This window comes from Balaenoptera acutorostrata, chromosome 5 (genome assembly GCF_949987535.1).
Source record: "Balaenoptera acutorostrata chromosome 5, mBalAcu1.1, whole genome shotgun sequence".
Lineage (NCBI taxonomy): Eukaryota > Metazoa > Chordata > Mammalia > Artiodactyla > Balaenopteridae > Balaenoptera > Balaenoptera acutorostrata.
The window spans coordinates 105,905,248-105,921,329 of NC_080068.1; the positions used below are offsets into that span (position 1 = coordinate 105,905,248).

The window sequence follows — 16,082 nt, forward strand, 5'->3', positions numbered from 1 at the left end:
ATCTATATTTCTGTTTTTGTGCCAGTTTGGCACCTGTAGGTTTGGGGCTACGTGCTCATGGTCATCAAGTCGTTAACATCTTCCATTTGGTAGGGGTTTTAGCATCTGTAAAACAACTCAGGAAATGTGCATCTGACACTGTTATCTAGGTCCTTCAGAGAGGACTACAGCAGAGGCTCTGGGGGAGGGGTCTGTCCCAGGAAGGTCCCATAGGGTCCTGCTGGGTTCCAGAAAGGCCAGCCAAATTCTTAATTACACAACAGTACATTGTATAAATACAAGGTATATCTTACAAAAGTATGTTCTAAACATAAAAATACTGAAAAAATTTGTAAATCCAAATGAGCATTTTGTTTTTCTTTTATGGTTAGTGTTTTTGTGTGTCTTGAATCTTTACCTATCTAGGTGGTAAATATTTTCTCTTATGTTAGGTACGTACATTTTAAACACATTCCTGAGGTGATTCTGCTGTGCGGTTCCCCTAAGTTCAGAGTCAGATCTGAGTTTGACTCCCAGATTTGCCACTTAGCTGAGCAAGTCACTTTGTCTCTCTGAGCCTCAGTTTCCCTATCTGCAAAAGGATGTAAAAATAGGGCCCATCCACAAAATGTGTTAGAAGGATTCAACAAAATAAAGCTCAAAGGGAGCTTAGCAATGTGCCTGGCATGAAGACAGTTCTCCATAAAAGCTGTTTTGTTTATAAACTGGCTGGCTTCGAGGACGGCAGAATGGGACGGAGGAATAACATGGTTTCTTGTTTGTTTTCAGTACATCAAGACCTTTTACAATGAGTCGTGGGAGAGGAGGCATGGACGTCGGATAGACCTGGATACTCTGACTCTGCTCTGGTCTGTGACCGTGTCCATATTCGCCATTGGTGGACTCGTGGGGACATTCCTGGTGAAGTTGATCGGAAAGGTTCTTGGGAGGTCAGTGGGGGCCATCTCTGTTTGGGGATCCCTTCTGTAATGTTCATAAATATGCCTGTATCAGAGTCAGGATCCCAGCAGGCAACAGAGTTCCATTCAGTCCAGCTGGAGAAGTTTTAACGCCAGAAGGGCAAGGAGCGGAAATAGGGTACCGGAGGCCAAGGAGAAGTGAATCCATGGGCGATGGGCTGACAGGCAGCCTCTGAGGTTGTAGAGGCGCCAGGCTATGTCAGAACCCTACTGTCCAAACAGGGCGGAGCTAGGAAGGAATACCCTGGCTCCTCTCTCCTCCTGCCCCCCAGTCTGCTGCTGGTGCCCCTCATTGGTCAAACCCAAGTGGAAGCCTGAAAACTCAGGAGTCTTGTTGGTGCAGTTCAGGAGGACCAGCTCCCAGGGCACAGAGCAGAGCAGGAAGAGAGCGGAGGGATCCATTTACAGGAGCAAACGGAAAAGAGTCAGCACAGTGTCTTAGAGATTGTTCCACATAAGTACCGATAGATCTGCTTTTTAAAAATCAGTTGCTTAGACAGTCTTCCGTTGTATGACTGGATGATATCTTATTTAACCAGTTCCCTATTGAGAGACATTCAGGTTATTTCAAATCCTTTCCATTACAAACAGGGCTGCAGTGAGTATCAATTTCGTGTTGAAATTCCCAATCCTCGCCCCCTCTACTCAGATCCAATTTACCTCTGAGCTTCATTCCTCATTCATTTTTTACGTGAGGCCTTCTCTCGTATAAGATTGAGTTATCAGTAAACTCCCCCAAAACATTTTCTCTCTGTCCTTTCTCATAGCAACTTCCTGGGGGATATTGAGGTGTTAATGGAAAGAGTAGTCTCTAGAGCAATCGTGTGTGAACTTGAATCATGAGTCTTCTACGTCCTGGCTGTGTGGGCTTGGCCAAGTCATTTAATGTATTTGAACCTCAGTTCCGTCACCTATAAAATGGAGTCAATAGTTGCTGCCCTGCAGGGGATGCTGTAAGGGCTAAAGAAAATTAATGGAGGGGGAATGGCCCATTAGCAGTAGGTCAATGAAGAGAAGCTATTATTATCTACCATATTATTTACTCATCATCACCTTGACACCCAAACATAGTAGGGACTTCACAAATCTCCGTATTGCACTGACCTGAATTAGCAAAGAGATTCATCAGACCCCAGGAAATCCCCCCCGGCCTTGGGGCTACAAAAACAGTGTTAATAATGGTGCTGCCCACTCCTTTACACTCAGCCTCACATCCCCAAATTAGAACCGATGGGGTTCAGAGCAGCCTTTCCATAGGCTGGGACAGGAGGCCATCTGAAAACATCATGTGATGCTCATAAAGGCCTGTGGTACCCCAGTGAGGTAGAGGAGCTGCCAACATTCTCTGTGTCCCCAAGGGCACTTCCAGGGCAGTAGCCAATGAGAACTCAGTACACGGGGGGTACAACGATCGTGGGATGGAGTCAGGGCTGCCGTTTTCTGAGGTCCCCCAATGTTTCAGGCACTCACACACACCCTCTTGTTTAATTCTTTCGACTCCGTGGGGTCTATCGACGGAGAATGGGAACTGAGCAAGGTCAGAGCATCTGGCCAAACTCAGCCAGCTCACACAGTGCCTGAGCTCAGGTAGGAACCAACACACGTCAGCCACGGCACCGTGATCTTTCCACTTGCCAAGGAGATCATAATTAGTGTCCTGCTGGCAATGGTCTTGGAACATCCTTGACTATTTGACAACAGATAAGTGACCAGCTGGCCCCCAGACTGGCACCACTGGCCAGGGTCTCCAAGGTGCTGTTGCTAAGCCTGTGGCCCCAAGTCCTCTTGCCTATTCCAGTAGATGGAGTCACCCCTGGCCCCAGACACTATTGCCTGTGACACATACCTACCTTATATCTGGCCATGGGCACTTATGCCCCAAGCCTGCCCCAGAAGAAAGCTCTGAAGCCAAGCAGCTGGTACAGGAAAAGGAACACTGGAATCGGATGTCATGGACCAGCAAGTCCTGACTCCCCAACTTGCCAATTGTGTGACGTGGGACTTTGCCACCTCTCACCTCTCAGCCAGCACTTTTCCTGCGTGTGAAATGAAGGTGATCAAAGTGGCTTTACCATCCTCAATAACATGGCAGCAAAACAAAACAGAAGGAAAGCAAAAGAGAAAATGTATTTGAAAAGTACTAAATTTCTAAGTGATGGAAGAGTCCTAGGATGCAGAGAGAGATTGATCCAAGGGCTTTGGTTGTCATACCCCAAGGAGCTGCCAATTCCTTTTTTCATCATTATGAGTGTAAAAGTTGAATTGAGTCTCAGCTTGAATAGTAACTCATCATTATGAGTGTAAAAGTTGAACTGAGTCTCAGCTTGAATAGTAACTCTGTAGGGGAGAAAAGGAGCAAAAATTAAAGAAGTTGGCTACCATTTATTCACCTCCAGCTATAGACCAGTCCTTGACATATGGTACATCATTTACTTCTTACAACTCTCTGTATTATTGTAAACCAGAGGCCCTGAGAGGCCCAGCAACTTGCCCAAGGTGACAAAGAATGGGGTTGACCTGATTCAGACACAGGTCTGTTAGACCACAAGGCTGCACTCTTCCCATCATGTGGTGTGGATGGAAACTGCATCCCGATGCCTTGTTTTTTGTCTCTGATGGTGGCTGTCCCGGAGGAAGAGGAGCTTCCTGAGCTCAATGTCTAAGGCTGGGATGGGATCCAAAGAAAGGGGCCCAGATGGGTGACTTGGACGGAAGTTTGGGTGGGGCTGGGGGTCCTTGGAGTCAGGTGGTCCTGGTCACCAGCAGGTCCAGCAATGGGATTGACCCTGGCTGGGGCATATGGCTCATCTGTGATTTAGGAGAGGAATGAGGACAGGGGAGCATAAGGGACCTGAAACCGTCTCTGGAGCTGAGCCAGCCCTGTTATCTGGTCTCAGGGATGCAGGTTCCTTGTCTCCTGGAGTCTCTAGCTTGGGTTTAAGAGAGAAAGAGACAAGAACTGGAGACAGTGAGCGTGGACCACTCTTTGAGGAGTTTTACTATAAAGTGGAACAGAGAGAATGATGTGATAAATGGAGGAAGACGTAGGATCAGGAGAATTGTTTGTGTTTTGTCTTAAGATGGGAGCTACAACAGCATGTTAATGAGATGTTCCAGCAGAGAGGGGAAAATGGATAGTCAGGAGAAAGGGGTGAAACTTGCTGAAGCAATATCCTCGAGCAGGTCGGAGTGGGTGGGGAACTAGCAGGTACTTGGAGGAATCGATTTCAGATAGGAGTGGGGAGCATCCATCTGTAGAAACAGGACGGAAGGCAGAGTGTGTGGGCGCAGATGCAGGTAAGTCCATGCATGTGGAAGGAACATATGGAGGGTCTTTTCGGATTTCCTCTGCTTTCTTGGTGGAAGAAGAAGCAAGGTCATCATCTGAGAAACAGGACAAGGGGATTAAAAGAGAGAGAAGATATAGAAATAGTCCCCTAGGAGACCAGGAGATTGAACAAACCAGGAAACTCTAGAATGGTTGCTAGGGGGCCCTAAAGTCTGCTGGAGATGAGTGGTCATGAATTTCAAGTGAGACCAGTCAACATAATTCTGCGTTTTTCCCAGCCAAGATGAGTTTGGTACGCATGTGCAAGGTAGGCTGAGATCTAACCAGGGCTGGGCTTTTGTCAGACACGTAGAATGAAGGGAGTGGGTCACTGGATCAAGGAGTTGAGGGTGTATGAATGTTTAAAATGATGGGCCTTGGAATTCAAACTGGATAAGAAGAAATGGACAGACATGAGGAGGGTGACAGATGGTAGAAGCTAGATACCATCTTGGCTTACAGGCTTGGTCAGGCTAAAGAACTGTTGGAAGGGTAAGTGGTAGGAGCTAGTATCTCTAGAGTTTCCCCCATTTCACTAGGACTTAATGAAAAGTACTTTGCATCTTTCCAAATCCAAACTGAAATAGCACTCCCTGTATCTTCCACCACTTGATCCTGGTCCTGTGCATCATGTTAAAGCGTAACATAGTGGAAGGCAGCTCTCACACTTTCTCTGAGCTTTCTCTTGTCTAGGCTAAGTGTCCCCAGTCCCTTTGGCCATTTCTCAAGGATATGGGCTTCAATCTCCTCATTATCCTATTGCTGTTCCTTGAATTTGACTTCTTCTGCCAAGAGCTGATGATCTGGACTGCACTGGGGAGATTCTTCACCCCTGGAGAAGCTCAAAACAGTGAAGCCGGTGTCCGCAGTGGGGTTCCCAGGGGGCGCTGGAGTTCTGCTCTCAGAAACGGCATGGTGCTGGCCCCCCTTGTTCTGCTGCATGTCATGCCTGGGAAAAATATGGAAACACAATGATTAAAATCCCCGTCTCTGAACCTGAGTGAGTCAGCTTTGTGAATTATCTGCAAATAAGGTTTCTATCCTCAATGGGATACTGTCATGCTGGGGGTTATTTTGGGAAGGAATATATTAATATGATGAACTTGCTTAGAGGGTGTGCAGCCCAATTTGCAAATGTTTCAAATCAGACTTGAATGTGATTTTAACATCCCCTGTATAGCACAAAATACATCATCACATCTAGTGCAGGAGCTCAGACCAAAGCCCTGGGAGGCATCACTGGCTCCTCTATTTCTCTCCACCTCTATCCAATTCATCAGTATTTTGGGTTCTGAACCCCAATTTCCAACATGTGTGGCGGGAAGGGAGTTCCCACACACCATCAAGCAATTCTCCAGACACCAGCTGGGTGTCCTATAATTCAACTCCATTCTGACACCATCTACCTAGAGATTGCATCAGATTACAAGACTGAGGGCTCAGTCCTACAAGACTGTCCTCTCCCCCAGTTCAGACGCCAGTCACAAGCCCAGGTTGTCACCTGTGTTTCTGACCAACTGGCTATAGGTTAGAGGTTCCAACGACCGCCTGCCTTGGGTTTCAGGTTAAGGGTTTAGTCTCACAAGACTGCCCCCGCCCCAACTTCAGATGCTAATTGCAAGTCCAGGTTGTCAGCTATGCTTCTGACCCAATGGCTGTAAGTCAGAGGTTCCAATGACCCCCCTCTTCCAGTTTGATTAATTTGCTAGAGCAGCTCACAGAACCCAAAGAAACATTTTCCTTAGTAGATCACTGGTTTATTATGGAAGGATATAATTCAGGAACATCCAGATGGAAAAGATGGGTAGGGCAAGGTATGGGGAAAGGGCACGGAGCTTCCATGCTCTCTCTGAGTGCACCACTCTCTCCAAATCTATACGTGTTCATCAACCTGGAAGCTTTTCAAACCCTGTCCTTTTGTGGTTTTATGGAAGCTTTATTACATAGGCACAGTTGTTCAGGTCATTGGCCATTGGTGATTGAACTCAATCTCCAGCCCCTCTCCTGTCTCTGGAGGTTGGGGATGGCATTGAAAGTCTCAATCTTCTGATCACATGGTTGGCTCCACTGGCAACAATCCCCCACCCTTAGCTCCTTTCCAAAAGTCACTTCACTGACATAAACCCAGTTGTGGTGGAAAGGGGCTTGTTATGAATAACAGGACATCTATTTCATCTTTATGGCTCTGAAGCAATTTCAGGAACTGAGTACAAGAGACTAAATATTATAACAAAAGATGCCCTCATTGCTCTCATCACTTGGGAATTTCCACGGGTTTCAGGAAGTGTGAGCTAGAAACCAGGGACAAAGACTGTGTATATTTTTGTTATTATAAATCACAATCAACAAATTCCACCAGCTCAGTCTTCAAAACACACCAAGATCTGGCACTCCCTCCACCGCTACTGGCTCACTCCCTCCACTGCTACCATCCCGGTGCAAATTCCTATTAGCACTTGCCTGATCTATTGCAATATTCCCAGTTGGTCTCCCTGCTCCCACACTTACCCCTACAGCCCAGGGTTGACACAGAAGGCTAAGTGGTCAGGCCATGACACTTCTCTCCTTAGAATCTTCTAGTGGTTGCCTATCTCACTCAGGGTAGAAACCCAAGCTCTCTTGGTGGCATACAAACCCCTTATGAGCTCTCTACCACTCCCCTCCACCTTCACCTTCTACTGCTTGCTCTCTGGTTCTTCAGTGCTTCCAGCCATGCTGGCCTCACTGATGTTCCTGAAATAGCCCACGTCTGGCTCTTCTCTGCCAGGATTGCTGTACCCCAGTGTCCATATGGCTCACGTCTGCTCTTTCTTCAAATCACGCACTGCACTGTCTTTATGTCTGTGGTCAGGTGTTACCTTCTTGGGGAAGCCCTCCCTGGCCACTCTGTGTAAAAGTACACTCCCTTCCCTGCTTTCGTTTTCTGTACAGCATTTATCACCATCTGATATGCTACATATGTTTTATTTTTACTTGTGCAGGGACTTGGCCGTGTTCGTGGCCGTGTGCCAGAGCCTAGAATGATGCTCAGCACCCAATCCACCCTCACACGTGTGCTGAGTGAATGAATGTCAGTTGAATGAATAAATGATTGTTGAAAGATGAATGGCTGTGAATAAATATGGCAGCCACCATTGTGAGCGGCCTTCGTATCCTGGCTCCTGGAATGCCAAATCTCCCATTTAATAGCATGTGACCTTGGCCAAGTACTTAACTTCTAGATCTGTTTCTTCATGTGAGAAATGGGGTAACAAGATTACTTGACTTCTAGGGTCTTCAGTGAGTATAAGACACTTAAAACAGTGCCTGGCACATCGTAAGAACTCCGTGGATGTTAGCTATCACCATGGGCTTATTTTATTTCTTTTTAAATTAATTGAAGCTCTAAATATGTTCCAGGTGCCATCCTAAGCACTTTACATAAATCATTCTCATAGACGCCTTACAAGATAGACATTATTATATCCATTTTACAGAGGGGTAAATCAAGGCTGAGAGAGAGTAAGAAACCTGCCCAAAGTTGTTCAATTAGTATGTGGCTGGGCTGTCCAAGCGGGAACATTATCGGACGTGGATTCGGGCGAACAGCAGCTCTCCAGCCCATAGACGTAGAAGCTAAAGTGAGATTCAGGGCAGATCAGAGCTGGGCCACGTAGGGTGAGTTGGGGTCCACATGACTTGGCTCCTAGATTCATTCCCTTCATTTATGCAGCAAATATATCTGGGACACCTGCGTATGCCGGGATCTGGTGTAGTTGCTGGGGCTACAGTGGCAAGACAAAGTCGCTGACCCCATAGCACTTACATTCTAGTAGGGGAAGATGCACAACTAGCATAAAGCAAATAAACACAGAGGATAATTTTCTACAGTGTTGGGACTGTGAAGAAAATAGAACAGGGTGAGAGGATGGAGGGGGATGAGCTCTGCATTTGGGGGAAGCAGCCATGTCAAAGAGTGTCAGGAGGTTGCATTTGAGTTGAGACTTTAGTGAGATAAGACTCATGCAATGAATAGAGGGGTACCAAGGATGAGGGCCATGAGTTAGGAAGCAGCCTGGCACACCTGAGGGACCATGGGAAGGCTCATGAGCGTGAAGGTGAGAGTATGAGATGATGTGGCAAAAGCCATCTCACGCAGGGCTTTACAGGCCCTGGTGAAGAGTTTATTCTAAGTGCAGTGGGAAGCCACTAGCAGGTTTTAAGTAAGAAAAAGTATGTCAGTGTGTGCTATGAGAGGATAACTTTGGCTGCTCTGTGGATTATGAACTTCAGCAGGGCAAGAGTGTGTGTGAGCCTACTGCAGTTTTATGAGTGTAGGATGATGGTGGTCTGGACCACTGCCATATTGTGGGGCTGTAAATGGGAGAAGTGGTTTGATTTGGGATATATCTTGGAAGTAGTATAGATAGGACTCAGTGATGGATTGTATATGGGTCATAAAGAAAATAAAAGATGTAAGTAGTATTCCCAGGTATTTGCCTAAGCCCCTAGGAAGGTAGTGGCTTTTTTTATGAAAAAGTCTATGGGAAGAGGGATTCGGCATGCATTTTGGGGCAGGGAGGGATTTAGTAGTGGGAATTCAGGAATTCTATTTTAAATATGCTTGGTTTGAGATACCTACTAAATATGCTAGTGGAAGTGTCCAGGAGGCAGTTGGATATGTAAGTCTAGACTTGAGGAGAGTCTGCATCCAGAGATACAGTTGGGAATTGTCATCGGTTAGAGGGATGAACTGGATGGGATCACCCAGGGAAGGAGTGTAGAGAGAGGTGAGACTAGGAGATGAGCCGGAGCTCTGGGCACCCCAAGTTTCAAGGCTCAGCGAGGTGAGGACAAACCAGCCTAGAGACTGAGAAGGTGAGGCTGGTGGGGAGAAAAATGGGAGAGGGTGCAATCACAGATGTCCAGAGAAGACTGTGTTTCAAGAAAGAGGGTGTGGTCAACCACGTCAAATGCTGCTGAGAGGTTGTACCAGGGGAAGGCAGAGAATTGGCTGTTGTTTGTCAAGGTAGAGGTTGTTGATGACCTTCACAAAGGCAATCTCCGTAGAGTGGTAGAAATCATCTAATCAGAGTGGGGGTGAGGAAAGTCTAGAAGATGAGCAGACAACATTCATGAAGGAGTTTCACTCTAAAAGGGAGCCAAGACAAGGAGCAGAGGGATGAGGAGAAGAGAGACAATATTTAGGTGTGTTTATATGGGAATGATTGAGAAGAGAGGGAACAAGTCCTTTACTGGGGTAGGGATGCACAATGACAGTGATAGACCTTACATCACTGGGGCAGTTTCATCCAGTGCAGGTAGGTGGGTGAATTTGGTGGTGGGGGATGAAGTAGTCCTTACCTCCTCCTCTGTGAACTGATGATTTCATTAACACTGATAACTACAGGTGTTAAAGATGAAATGAGATGAAATAATTTACATAAAAGCCATGCTCTTTCTTAGTACTATACTAAAGGTATCACACTGAGTCTGCACCAAGGATTAAAATTCTCTAGAGGTGGACCCAAGAATCTCATATTTGTATGTGCTATTGGTAAATCTGATGAGCAACCAGACTGGAGAACCACTAAATAATGCTAGCATTATTTTTATGGATATCATTAATATCATTCTAGTATCAAATGTCCAGTTTAACTGAAGTAGGGCAGTGGACAAAGTGTCTGGGGATAGGAATTGAGGTATGATTCCTAATCAAGCCCTTTATTTCTCATTGTCTACGGATTATAGAACATATTGTTTTGTCCAACATCCAAGAACCCTCCAAATCTGGCCACAGCATCCCCTTCCTGCCTCTCCTCCCTCAACAATCTCTTCACAAACTTACCTTACACTAGCCTCTACAGCAACAGGGGTTTGTCCTGTGTGGCCTCAAGGTGGGAACTGAGCCCCAGAGGTGGAGCTACAGGGAGAATATTTGGGCATGTTGTGAGAAATCTTTTTTTTTTTTTTTTTTTTTTTTTTTACGGACAAGCTGCTACCACCCATGAGATGGAAGGTCCAAAAGGGAGAAGCAGCATTCCTGGGTTTAAAAGCCAGGGCCATACTTTAGTGAGCAGGTTGCTGGGACTACAGAGAGAAGGCTAGGGCAGAGGAGGAGACACAGAGTTGCTGGAATGGAGCACAGAGAGGGGGAAATACCCTGCTTCTCCCCTTCCCCGCCCTCTAGATGGACGTCAGGCCTCTCATTGGCCAATCCTCCCAGGAAGCCAGAAGCAAGGGAGCCTGGGAAAGGTAGTTCCCCCTGAAACAGAGCCGGGCAGAGAAAGAAGGGAGCCGAGCGCAAACAGGCAAATGGTGGGTACGGTTCTGAGTTATACAATCTCATAGTTTCTATATCTACTTATAGAAGTCACAGATGGTCACTAATTGACTTGTGTGATTTATTTGCCGTCTGTGTTCCTCACTAGGCTCTAAAGCCCATGATGCGGAGGACGGGGATGACGCCCACATTCCTGGGGTAGACCGAGTGTCTAGCACGCACTAAATACATGATGAGTGGAACCCCAGTGAAAGCTTCTGTGAGGAGGGTCCAGGCCTTCCTGCCACTCCCTCCAGCCATTGCCCCGCTTTCCTCTCAAGGCTGACACAGTAGTTCCTCAGAGGACTGAGGGGAAGGGCCCTGAACATGGAGGAGTACCATGGGGTGCAGGGTATTCACATCCTGCTTTGAGCTTTCACCAATAACAGAAATTAGTGCCTTCAGACTTATCTTTATTGAATCCTGAGGCTGTGACCTTCGGCATCAGAATAAGGGAGGTTACTCTAGATTGGAATTTTTGTTTTAAGTCTCTGCTAAATCACATTTTTTCGCCATCATAAAGTCCAGTTAAATTAATCTTTTGAAAGACTAATTTGAAATCATATTTATTTTTTAATAATTAATACATTCATGTGACTTAACTTTCAAAAGGACCAATTAAATATAAAGTCGAAAGTTTCGTTTTTGTTTCTGTCTTCTGTCTCCTCCTTGGAGACAATCAGTGTTACCAGCTTTTTGTGTATCTTTTCCAAGATTTGTGCCTATCTCTACACACACACACACAAACACACACTTTATCACATAAGTTGTTGCATATTCTACATAAAGTTCTGTATCTTATTCTTTGCACTTAACAATACATCTTTGAGATTTTTCCATATCAGAATATAGAAGGCTACCTCTATTTTAATGTCTGCATAATATGCCACTTTATATATGTATCATAATTTATTTAAATAGCCCCTTATTAATGGACACTTGGGTTGTTTCAATCGTTTGCTGTTATAGAAGAAGTTGCAATGAGCAGCCTTTATACCATCCTAATTGAGCTGCAAAATTCACTAAGTTTGGGGTTCTCCAAGAAGTGTAGGAAAGGGAAAAAAATTTAATGAACAGCTTGAGATAAATCAAAAATAGTAGAAAGAACTTTGGCCCGGAAGTTAAGAGGGCTAACTCCTACAAGTAATAACGAAGTTCCGTTTCAAGCCCTAGCTTCTTACAATTTCTAAAACAGTTTAATACTGTTAGATCATTGAGTCTTTAGGGAAAAAGTATCCCGTGAGAGGCTGTTTCCCCAGCTACTTGATTCATTAGTTGTATGACCTAAAACAAGTCACTAATTTATCTGTGTCCTAGTTAACTCATCTACAGAGCAAAGATAAGAATAGTACCTACTTCATAGGGTCCTTTTGAGCAGTAAATGAGCTACTCATGTAAAATGCTTAGAATGGGGTCTGTCATATAGCAAAAGTTCAATTAGTGTGAGCTATTAAGATCATTTTGCAGGTGAGGCAAGGAAAGCACAGAGCAATGATGTACGAAGTCCCCTAGGTCATAAAAGAGAGAGGAACTGGTGCAGGAACCCAGGTCCCCAGGCCTCCAAACAAGTTATGCTTCTCAACCATGAGATCTTAGGAATATGTTATATATTCATATAAAACAGTGGTAGTGGTCCTAACAAGGAGCAATGAATAGTAAGTCTTGCCAAAGGAATTTGGCTGACCTCGTTTGAGGGGATTAGCTCAGCCTCATGCTTCATGCTATGGTTCATCAAATTGAAGGTGCCATTAGGTATAAGAAGCATTGTTACATGAACTGCAGAGGAAGGAAGGGAGGGAGGGAGGAAGGAAGGAAGGAAGGAAGGAAGAAAGAAAGAAAGAAAGAAAGAAAGAAAGAAAGGAAGGAAGAAATAAAGAAAGAAGGAAAGAAGAATGAGAGAGAGAGGGAGGGAGGGAGGAAGGAAGGAAGGAAGGGAGGAAGGAAGGGAAGGAGTTCTCCTAGGACTGAAGTCATAGGATGCTGTAGGTGTGCTGATTAACAGCTATTGCTCCCAGCTCCAAAAGTACCCTTCTGTGCTCTGCTCTGTGATGCAGGGCCTGAGACCTGCATGCCTCACCTGCCCTTTGCCAGAGGGGCACTAGAAGAGGAGGGACAAGGGACTTGCTCCCTTTAGTTTGCCTGAATTGCCTGCCAGCCCCAGCAGTGACCTTAACCAGTTCCCTGTGTTAATTCACTCTGTGAAACTAACTAGCGTAGTTTTCATTTCCCTGCCTGACATCTGACTCATGGATTGTAAGACACATTTTGACTTTGTAATGTTAAATGAAGGTCTTAGAACCGATGAGATAAAATATTGCAACAGGGAGATTCATAGAATATCAGGGCTCACAGTGCCTTCGGAGGTGACCTAATCAACCGTGGTAATGAACCCAGAGGAAGGAAGTGCCTTGCTCAGGGTCATATGGCCAAAGTTGGCAATGGGGGTCGGGGGGGGACCTGGATCCTGTTCCGGGGATACACAGGCCAGTGGCAGCCTCATCAAACCCCTCCTTTTCTTCCAGGAAATACACTTTGCTGGTCAACAATGGGTTTGCAATTTCCGCCACGTTGCTGATGGCCTGTTCTCTCCAAGCAGGAGCCTTTGAAATGCTCATCATGGGACGCTTCATCATGGGCGTGGATGGAGGTGAGCCTTCACCATGGCAGGACAGGGGGCAGTAACACATTCCTGGGGAGGGTTTCAAAATGTGAGGGGTACTTGTGGCTGTCACATGCATCCCTACTGATATTGAATTGGCAGAGACCGAGAACACAAGAACCCTGCATGAAGTGGGGCAGTCCCATGGGACGGACCACCCACCCACGATGCTCCTCTAATGGAGAAGCACCGACTGGGACGGACCCAAACCAACTCCAAAGGCCTGGATGGTCTTCGGCACATCACGCATTCTATTTGTCATCCTCACCATAAAATTCATATTCCAAGTTGTCGGTGGTTTCCAGGGAGTTTTTATGAGGATTATGTTTCCTGTCTGGGCCTCTGACTCATTCATTCTTTTTTGTTTTTTTTTTTAACGCTTTTTTTTTGATGTGGACCATTTTTAAAGTCTTTATTGAATTTGTTACAATATTGCTTCTGTTTTACGTTTTGGTTTTTCGGCCTCGAGGCATGGGATTTTAGCTCCCCTACCAGGGATCGAACCCGCACCCCTGCATTGAAAGGCGAAGTCTTAACCACTGGACCACCAGGGAAGTTCCTCATTCATTCTTTCATGTGTTCACCAAGCAGCATTTACGGAGCACATGCTGTGCCTTGTGGTCTACACTGGGGACACAGTGGTGAACAGGAGCCCCCAGTCCCTACACCTGGAGCTTATGTTCTGGTGGGTGGACAGATAGGTAATTAGATATATGAGGTAGATAATGGTAAGCCCTAGGAGGAAAAGAAGCAGCACAGGAAGATAGCAAGGGCTATTTTAAATAGGACTCAGGGAAGGCTGCTTGGAGGAGGAAACAAATGAGCAGAGACCAGAATGAACCAAGGGCAAGAAACAAATGAATATTGTGGGAACTGTGTACCTGGCGGAGAGAAGAGGACAGTGACCCTGAAGCGGAAGCATGCTTGGCAAGTTCAAGAAAGAGTCAGGAGGCCAGTGTGGTGGAGCTCGGTGAGCCAGGGGGAGAGTGGATGCAGATGAGTTGAAGAGGGGCCAGTCAGATCCCACAGGACCTTGTAGGTCACAGTGAGGACTGCGGATTTGTGCTGAGTGTGATGGGAAGCTGGGGGAGGGTTGAGAGGAATGTGACAAGAGTTGGTTTATGATTCAATAAGATTCCTCCTACTTCTGTGTAGAGAGAAGGTAGCGGGAGGGCAGGAGTGGGGTGGGAAGGCCATCCGTCCAGGGGTGATAGCTATGAGTAGGACAGGATGGCGGTGGTGGAAGTGGCGAGACATGGCCTGATTCTGGCCATGACATGTGAGAGTAGGAGACTCAAAATATATTGTCAAAACCAACAAGCCAACCCTGCTTTCTTTCTAAATACACAAATCCGTAGAGTGTTACTTTCAGGCCTTTGTGGAAAGATCACAAGCTTTAGGATTAGAAACCCCTAGGATTGGATCCCAGCTCTGCTATTTGCCAATTACTGACTTTTGATAAGTTACTGAATGGTTCTGAGCCTCAGTTTCCTCATCTGTAAAATGGAGATAACAATAGCTACTTTGGAGGGCTGTTAAAAGGCTGACATGAAGACGTGTGTGTGTGTGTGTGTGTGTGTGTGTGTACATACACTGCCTAATGCTGCTGGAACCCTGTATGAAGTCGTTGAGGGCTAGTTCCCTTCCTTGTCCATCTTTTATAAGCTGAGGGCACCAGGCGTTATGAGTGACGGGAACGACAAGGGAGAGTATGAGAGTATGAGGCCGTATAGGAGGTCAGGGAGGAAGAGACTTCATTTATTTTCATTGCTTTGCTGGCAGGAAATAATTCAGGATTTTGTAATACCTCAAACTCTCACTATTCAAGTAGAAGGGAGAAGCCTGTAGAAAGAACATTAACTGGAGAGAATACTGGCTGGTGTTCATGTAGAATTTTCTAATTGACCAATCATGTTCCTGAACTTCATCACCTTTGATCTCCCCCTAACGCTGAAAGGCTGTTATATATTTTTTTTCAACGGCCATGGTTTATTCACCACGATGGACCAAACGCTGGGCATAGAGCAAACCTCGATAAGTTTGAAAAGATTGAAATCTTTTATTGAAATCATATAAGTATATTCTCTGACCACAGTATAATTAAATTAGAAATCACAAACAATATCTAAGAACCCCCCCTAAATTTGGAAAATAATAAAAACACACCTCTAAGTATTACATGAGTCAAAGAGGAAGTTACAAGGGAAATTAAAAATATTTTACGCTCTAGAGCCCGGGAGCCACAGCTACTGAGCCCGCGTGCTGCGTCTATTGAAGCCCTAGCACCTAGAGCCCGTGCTCTGCAACAAGAGAGGCCACCGCAGTGAGAAGCCCGTGTGCCGCAACGGGGAGTGACCCCCGCTCGCCCCAGCTAGAGAGAGCCCGCATGCAGCAGCGAGGACCCAACGCAGCCAAAAATAAAAATTAAATTAAAAAAAAAAATTTTAACGGAATGATAATGAAAATACAGCATATCAAAATTTGTTGGATGCAGTTAGAGGAAAAGCTATGAATTTTAATGCTTATATTAGAAAAGAACAGGATTTGGTAAACTACATCCCTTGGGACAAATTTGGCCTGTAGACAGTTTTTTATGGCCTGTGAGCCAGAGGGTAGCATGCTAAATGAATTAAGTCAGACAGAGAAAGAAAAATACTGTATTTTTTCACTTATACGTGGAATCTAGCAAAAAAAAAATCAAATGAACAAACATAGCAAAACAGAAATAGACTCATAGATACAGAGAAAAATGGGTGGCTACCAAAGGGGAAGGGGGTGGGGCATTGGGCAAAATAGGTGACAGAGATTAAGAGGTACAAAGTTCCAGTTATAAAA

The 16,082-nt window shown here is 45.5% G+C and overlaps 1 protein-coding gene across 3 annotated transcripts in view; it reads left to right on the plus strand.

Moving 5' to 3' along the window:
* SLC2A9 (solute carrier family 2 member 9) overlaps positions 1–16,082 on the plus strand; it is a 192,396-nt gene that overhangs the window by 14,875 nt on the left and 161,439 nt on the right. For all 3 annotated transcript variants that reach the window (XR_009008486.1, XM_007190952.2, XM_007190953.2), the window contains exons 3-4: positions 769–929; positions 13,111–13,235. Coding sequence is in view for 2 of the 3 variants with exons in the window: in XM_007190952.2 (XP_007191014.1) it covers positions 769–929; positions 13,111–13,235 (286 nt within the window). In the remaining variant the exon portion in view is untranslated. The remainder of the gene's footprint in view (positions 1–768; positions 930–13,110; positions 13,236–16,082) is intronic.